The 7,636-nt window shown below is 62.7% G+C and overlaps 2 protein-coding genes across 2 annotated transcripts in view; both read left to right on the plus strand.

Annotated features, from left to right (window-relative positions):
* The first annotated feature begins 247 nt into the window (after positions 1-247).
* On the plus strand, positions 248-5,238 carry FADS6 (fatty acid desaturase 6). Its single transcript, XM_035342353.1, has 6 exons — positions 248-1,096; positions 2,035-2,201; positions 2,442-2,622; positions 3,223-3,410; positions 3,886-4,065; positions 4,675-5,238. The coding sequence occupies exons 1-6, from the start codon at positions 715-717 to the stop codon at positions 4,822-4,824; spliced, it is 1,248 nt and encodes a 415-aa protein (XP_035198244.1). The 5' UTR covers positions 248-714; the 3' UTR covers positions 4,825-5,238.
* Positions 5,239-7,107: 1,869 nt separating this feature from the next.
* Positions 7,108-7,636, plus strand: part of FDXR (ferredoxin reductase) — a 9,688-nt gene continuing 9,159 nt past the window's right edge. Inside the window, exon 1 of the mRNA XM_035342347.1 lies at positions 7,108-7,162. Within this exon, the coding sequence (XP_035198238.1) occupies positions 7,123-7,162 (40 nt within the window). The 5' untranslated portion in view covers positions 7,108-7,122. The remainder of the gene's footprint in view (positions 7,163-7,636) is intronic.

Below are 7,636 nucleotides of genomic sequence, written 5' to 3' on the forward strand. Positions count from 1 at the left end.
ATGGGAGGAGAGGGGCTCGGCCCCACAGATGCTTTCCCTCTTCCACCATCCCACAGCCTGCCCTTGGAGCTGTTCCTGGCGGGTTGGGCTGCCCCACTCCTGCTCTCCCGAAGAAAGAAACCCTACCGCAGCCCTACAACCCCTACCCCAGCCCTACAGCCCCTACCCCCCAGGCTGGTCCTGCCTCCTGACTGCCTCCCCTTCCTTCCCCCTCCCCGTCTCGTTCCCTCCTCCCTCTCCCGGTGCCCTCGGTGCTCCCGAATAGGGGAACGGGGGCGGATTTCTGCGGCTGCTCATCTGCACCCAGCCTCCTCCCCGGCCTCCCCCGCTCCTCCCTTCCCCGAGCCGCCGCCGCCGCCCGGCGCCGGGGCGCAGCGCCGGGGGGAGCCGTGAGTACGGGGCTGCGCCTCCGGGTCCCTTTCGGGGCTTTTTGCTTTTCTTTCTTTTATTTATTTTTATTATTACCGTGGCTTTCCGCTCCCCCTCCCGCCACTCCCGCCCTTCCCGTGTCCTTCAGCCGGGACTGCGGAGCCCGGCCTCGGTGCTGGAGGCTGGGGGGGGAGGAGGGGGGGGAACACGGAGGGGACGAGGCCACCGTCGAGGCTCTGAAGGCTTCGGGCTGGGCTCCGGGTGCTCTCCTGCCCCCCCCCCCCGGGTGTTAATTCCTTGCCTTGGGTGCCAGCAAGGTGAGCGTCACCTGTGCTTGGCAGGGCGATGCCGCTGGAGGACGGGGAGGTGGCGAGGTGGAGGGGACAGCACGCCAACGGTGCCACCAGCCTCGGGGGGACACGGGGTGAGCCCCACGAGGATGGGACAGCTCCGGGTGGCACTGGCATGGAGGTGACAGCAGAGGAACCCCAGCTGGGACCAGCCCTGGGTGATGGGGACAAAGCTGCAGGATGGGGAGGAGATGCTCAGGGGGGACAGAAGCCAGCAGGGAAGGAGCTGGAGCAGTTTGGGGTGCTGGGGGGCGAGGAGTCCCTCATGGCTGAGCTCTCGGAGCGGGTGCAGAAGGTGGTGAAGAGCAGCAGCTGGTGGGAGCGGCACGGCGTGGACGCCTGCATCCTCACCTGCAGCCTCCTCGCGCTCCCGGCAGGTAGGAGCCCCCCCAAGCCTGGGGATCCTGGGGGTTCTGGGGGTCCTGTTAAGCTGTAACAAAGCTGCGATAAACCCTTTACCCTGTGTGGTGTGACGGGGTGGGACATGGGATCGTGGGTGCCTGGTGGTGCCCAGCAGCCGGGCAGGGAACCCTGCAGGGTTGGGGTGAGGGTGCTGTTGGGGTGGTGGTGGGAGCAGAGGAGCGCTCAGTGTTACCCATGGGTGCTGGTGGCCTTCGGAGGGGCCCCTCTCATCGTCCCCCAGGTGGCAGCAGGCACGAGGAGGAACAGGGCAGTGTGGCCGCAGGGTGGGGGCTGAGCCCTCCCTGTCCCCCCCTGGGACCTGACAGTGCCAGGGGGACGTGAGCACGTACAGTGCTCCACCAGAGCAGAAGGAAGCTGGGCCCGGTGCCTATTTAGCTTTTGAATACCTGGGGTTGCTGAAATTATACCAGATTTGTATTGTCCACCAGAAATACCCTGTCCTTCCTCTGCTGGCTGAGTCTGGGAGATTAGATCGGGATAAAATTGCCACCAGGTGTGACCCACAAGTTGCAGAGCCGCGTGGCTCTTGGGGGGAGTTTTGTTTTCCCCCTCGTGCCTGTCCTCGGGTTCGGCTGGCTCGTGCCCAAAGCCGGGTCTGGGTGCTGCAGATTCCTGGCTGGACCTTACTGGGATGGGGCTGGGCTGGGATGGGTGGGGTGTGCGCACCCAGTGCCATCGGGGCTGGACGTGGCCAAACCTGCAGCCTGGCCGCCAAGGGCGGCGTGGAGTCAGCCCTACTGGCTCGGGCAGTTTAAATACCTGCAATTACCTCTGAAAAACAGGTTCAGGGCAGCCGTCAGCACATTTTGGTGTAGCAATGAGAGGAGGGAGGCGAGGGGTGCTGCAGCACATGCTGGTGGCTGAGCCCTGGTGCCCGGGGGTTTCTCCGCAGGGTTCCTGTGCCTGCGCTCAGCCCGGGCCATCCCGTTCCTGGCCGGGATCCTCACCCTCGGCGTGGTGCATCACACCCTGGCCGTGAAGGGCAGCCACCTGGCCAGCCACAACGCCCTGACCGAGTCCAAGTCATGGGGCAAAGTGTGGGCTGTCTTCTTCATCGAGGTGAGCGGGGTGCAGGAGGCAGCTCCCCAAACCCTGTTGGCACCGTATTGGTGCGCACCAGCACCGTTTGTGGGGCTTTGCTGGAGGCAGAAGGGTGAATGGTGGGGATGGTTCCCAGCGCCTAGCTCTAAAAGCCCATTTCAGCCTGGTTTGGAGCCTGTGGGGTGCAGAGCATCACCCACAGTGCCTGATCCTTGTCTGTGTCTGCTGACATCACCTCTCCTTTCTCCTCTCCCCCAGCTCTGCTCAGCTTTCACGGCTGAGCAAGCCACCTACAACCACGTGAAGCTCCACCACGGCTACACCAACGTCATCGGCCTGGGCGACTCCAGCACCTGGAAGCTCCCTTTCCTGAACCGCTACGTCTACATGTTTGTCGCGCCTCTCGCCGTGCCCATCATAACGCCCCTGGTGGCGCTCGGTACGTGCCCGGCCGCCTTGGCACCGGTGCTGCTCGGGGTGAGCTGGCTCTCACCTTGCTGCTAATGCTCAGAAATGCTCCAGGCCTTCCTCGCTGGGTCGAGCACTGAGAGCTCTTACAAAAGCCATCATGAGCCTGAAGTGCCCTGGATTTGTTCTTCTTTAATTCGGTTATTGGGCCGTAAAGGGTTCAGTCTGGCAGCTCGGCGTTGCTGCCTGCGGACGGGGTTGAGGTGTGCAGGGCTGGGACGCGACGAGCTCGGGCAGGCAAAGCGGTGACTTGGAAGAAATGGTAGTGCCAAGGAATGGCTGAGGGAGAAGAGCCCAGGAAAATGTTGGCAGGCTTTGGGAACACAGCCCTCGGGCTGAATGCATGGCTCGGGGCAATGCCAGAAGTGCAGACAGTGACTCGGTAGGTTATAGGGAATGAGGGTGCAGCCAAACCCCCTGTGATGTCCCAGCCCCTGCCCCACTGCTGGGCTCCTGCCCTGGGGGCATCCCCGACCCCAAAAACAAGCAGTTCTGTGGGGATTTTGGAGAGGAAGGGGAAACTGAGAGTGGATGGGCTACCATCACGTGCTGCCTCTTCTTCCCGGCGCAGGTTTGCTGAGGAATGTGGAGCTGAAGGTGGCTCTCCGCACCGTGTGCTGCATGTCCTTGGGTCTGTACTGCCACTACTGGCTGCTGCTCCACGCCTCGGGCTTCCAGTCGCCGTGGTCGGCCCTGCTCTGCATGCTGCTCACCCGCTCCCTCCTGGCCCACCCCTACATCCACGTCAACATATTTCAGGTACAAACCCGAAGCCCCGAGATGTCCCGATGGTGCTGGAGCCACCTCCTGGCCCCAGCCTCGCCTCTTGCATCAGCTAAAGGCGAGCAGCCTTGGCTGCAATCTCCCTCGTGCTGATGTTGTAAGAAGGATATGGCTGGGAGAAAGTCAGGGAGGAAGGGCTGCGTGATGCCCTCTGTGGTCACCTATGGGTCTGGGGGCTTGGTGCAACTGCATTTGGGAATGCAGCCCGGGTGGGGCAGTCCCTCCAGATGGCTGGCTTTAAGGGTTGATGTCTGGGGGGGGGGGGGACAAAGCCCTGGGGGCTCCTTGGTGGCTCTGTGCCTGGTTTTTGCTCTTGGAGAGGAGAGCACGGGACTGAGCCACCCCAGGGACTGACCCAGCACTTGGCTCAGGAGCCGACCCTCGGCTCGGTGTGACCGGAGCCACTGCATTCCCTGGGGGGCCCACGAGACCCACCGCACCTCTCTTGCAGCACATCGGCCTCCCCATGTTCGCGGCCGATCGGAAGCCCAAGCGCATCCACCTGATGAGCCTGGGCGTGCTCAACCTGCCCCGCAACGCCCTGCTCGACTGGGCCTTCGGCCACTCGCTCATCAGCTGCCACGTGGAGCACCACCTCTTCCCCAGCCTGTCTGACAACATGTGCCTCAAGGTGAGCTGGCCACGAGCCTCCTCGGGCCTCCAGCACCCTCCTGGTGCTCCGCGTGCTCCTACCTCCTCACCTGGGACGTGTCTCAGGTGCTGCCCAGGTTGTCATTAGCCTCACCAAGAGTCCACGCCAGGCTCCGATCTTTTTGGTCCTGTCCTTGTTGCCCCAAGGCATGGGATGCGTTTCAAAACTGGGGTGTGAGTGCTGCCCCAGCAGGGATCTCCATCCATTTAACAACTTTTTTGACCTTAATTATGGATAAAAATGGAGTAATCGTGAGGAGGGAGCGCTGGCACAAGGCTGTGCTGATGGGGCAGGTAGGACCAACCCCGCCACGTGGGGATAACCGTGGGGGCACGTGGGGAGCGTGCGGGGCCAGCCTTCATTAAAAGCCTCGTTAGGATGTCTGCCCTAACCCTGCAGAGGCATTCAGCATGGGGAACTCCCCTCATTTCTGCAGCTGGATGCTGCCTTCCTTTTAATTTTCACAGCAGGGTCGTGGCTCCTGCCTCTCTGGGGATGTGTGGGGTCTCGTGGGCAGGGAGCCGGACTGGAGACCTGCAAACACCAGCACTGCTCCTGCACGGTGTGACTGTGCCCCTGCCCCTGCAGATCAAACCCATCGTGTCCCGGTACCTGAGGGAGAAGCAGCTGCCCTACAACGAGGACACCTACGGCGCCAGGCTGCGGCTCTTCCTGCGGCACTACGAGGAGCTGATGGTCCATGCGCCCCCCATAACGGAGCTGGTGGGCATCCAGTGAGGCGGGGGGGTGCCGGGGGGGGGTCCCCCGAGCAGTCGTGTGGGGAATGCCTGTCCCCGAGGGCTTGCTTTTGGGTAGCTGCACTGGGAAAAGGGCTGAGCCATGCCAACGCCAGGGTCCCGAAGGGGGTCCTGGGGTCCTGAAGGGGGTCTTGCCCCCCCAGAGCCACTCACAACCAGGATTTAGCTTCACCTGCTCTGTGTTCATGCCTGGGGAGAGCAAAGCCCTGCCGCTGGCTGTGTGCTCCAGGCAGGGACGTGTCCCCCAGGCACCCTTCCTACACCCGGGGGCTGTGCAAGATGCTGGGGATGTGGTGGGGGCTCCGCTGACCCCCCGAGGGGCTGTCACTGCTGCTGTGCTTTACCTGACCTGGGGGCGATCAGCCCCTCCAGGAACAAGGATTTGACAAATCAGCCTCAGCATCTTGCTGTGGATCGTCTTTATTTCTGCTTTTTGTTGCCGGAGCAAATCCTGTGGGGGTCCTGCCTCCCACAGGGGGTGTCCGTATGGGGGTGCTGGGGGGGGATCTGGCAGCCAAAAGGCTGCCAGGCCTTTTGCAGGGCTCAGCAGGAGGATGACAGGCAGATTTCCAGCCTGCATGAGCCTGGGAGCTGTTCCCTGTTCAGCCAGGGCTGGACTCATCCTGCTGGGCCACTGCCAGGGGGGAGGATGCTGGCACTGCCTTTCCCTGGGCGGTTTTGTTTTCTCGACCCTGCAAGCCCAATAACAAAGTTCAGCCTAGAGTGGTCGGGGGTGAATGAAGCAGAGAAAGCAACCGGTCAAACTGGGACCAGCACAAGAGGTGGCACCAACCGTGGGTTTCACCAACCTGTCCCTTGATCCGCTCCTGAGGGGCAGAAATAGGATTGCCTGGGGGATGCTGGCACCCTGGAGCAGCCCCCCTGCTGGTGCTGGGGTCACCGTGTCCTCCCGGTGTGGTGTTATCGATCCAGGACATTGTGAAACATCCAAAAGGCAAAAATCCCAGAGCGTGCATTTTGTGAGGTCTCCAGGGGGAGGCTAAGGGGTGGCAGGGCTCGGGGTGGCAGAGCCCAGCTCTGCTGCGTGCGCCAAAATAACTTGGGGTCAGTGCCCACCAGCGGTGCTTTTGGTCCAGATGGGGTCATTTGGGCATCAGGTGGACCTCTGAGCTTTTCAGCCCCCCCCAGCAGGGAGCAGGGTGGACAGAAAATGCTCGTTCTCCTCCCCTGATGCAAAGAGATCTGTCTCAATATGTTTTTAAGCCCTGCTGGGAGCACCAGCCCTGTGCACAGCAGGTTCGGGGGGATCTTCTTCAATGCAGTGCCATCTAACAGCAAACCCTGAGGGCCTTCAGCCAGGAGGTGATGGGTTTGGGAAATTCACTTCTAATTGCACCTTTATTTGCTGTCAGAGGTGGCAGCTTCGGCAGAGGTTAGCGAAACAGACTCATTGCTTCTTCCTAAAAGGGAGATTTCTGGGGACCTGTGCTCAGAGTACCCCAGATTTCTGCCTGCAGTGATTCCCCTTGTTAGGGGTGATGTTATGACACCCCCAGCCTTGTCTCTCTGGGGAGCGCACCGGGGGCCGTGTCGCACTGATTTTGGGGCATGGGAGTGTGAACGCAGGCCTTGACGCTGCCTGAAACGCCGCTCCTCGCTGCAGGCACCGGCAGGTGGCCAGGAACCGAGTCTGCGGCCTGTGAGAGAAGACAGGTGGGGTTTTACCACCTTTATTAAAACCAGATCCGATCTGTGCAGTCCCCTCAGTCCCAACTGCCTTGAGAGAAGCCCCTTGGCACCCGTCCTGCCTCTGCCCAGCTGCTGTGCCCTGTGTGGGATCTGAAGTGCGATAGTGGGGGATGAAATGCAATAACGGGGACTTCAAAGCAAATAAAATGGGGTGAATCAGGGACTGTCAGGGAGATGGGAGCTGGGAGCCTCCATCACCCTTCACCACCCCTGGGGGATGCTGGAGGTTGCTCCTGGCTTGCTGCAGCACGTGAGAATGGAATCAGGACCATTCCCTGGGCTCGCTTTCCCCAGGAGCCTTTTGCAATAAACCACTCTGGGCAATAATTAACCCCGTGCAATTAAAGCCCAGGCACTGATGGGCTCACCTCCCCCTGGGTACCGTGGAGGACTCACCCATAGAGGGCGCCGGCCAGCGCGGCCGCGGCACGGCCCTTCCCTCCCTGCCTCTCTATGGTACTGCCTGCTTCCTGCTCCGGGTGGTCGAGGGGGCGGGGTTATGCAAATAGAGGGGCTGTTCTGCCTCCTGATTGGGCGGCGGGGAGGAGGGGCGGTGGCGGCGGCCGGGATGGGGCCGGGCGGAGCGTGCTGGAGTGGCGGCAGGGCTGGTGAGGGGGGGGGCGGCGGGGGGCGGTCCCGGTCCCGGTCCCGGTCCCGGTCCCTGATCTCGGTCCTGGTCCCCAATCCCGGTCTCGATCCCGGTCCCTGATCTCGGTCCTGGTCCCAGATCCCGGTCTCGATCCCAGTCCCCGAGCCTGGTCCCAATCGTGATCCCGGTCCCGATCGCGATCCAGGTCCCGGTCCCGGCCCCGGTCCCGATCCTGGTCTCGATCCCGGTCCCGGTCTCCGATCTCTGCCCCCGATCCCGGTCCAGGTCCCCGATCCAGGTCCCGGTCCTGATCCCGGTCCCCGATCCCAATCCCCATTCCCGCTCCCGTTCCCGGTCCCCCGATCTCGGTCCCCCGATCCCGGTTCCCGTCCCCAGTCCCGGTGCTGAGCATCCCCGGTGTCTTACAGCGGGGCCCCGCGCCCCGTCCCCCCCGAACCGCGGTGGGTCCGGGGGTCCCGGTGCGGTGCTCGGA

This window comes from Oxyura jamaicensis, chromosome 18, assembly GCF_011077185.1.
Source record: "Oxyura jamaicensis isolate SHBP4307 breed ruddy duck chromosome 18, BPBGC_Ojam_1.0, whole genome shotgun sequence".
NCBI lineage: Eukaryota > Metazoa > Chordata > Aves > Anseriformes > Anatidae > Oxyura > Oxyura jamaicensis.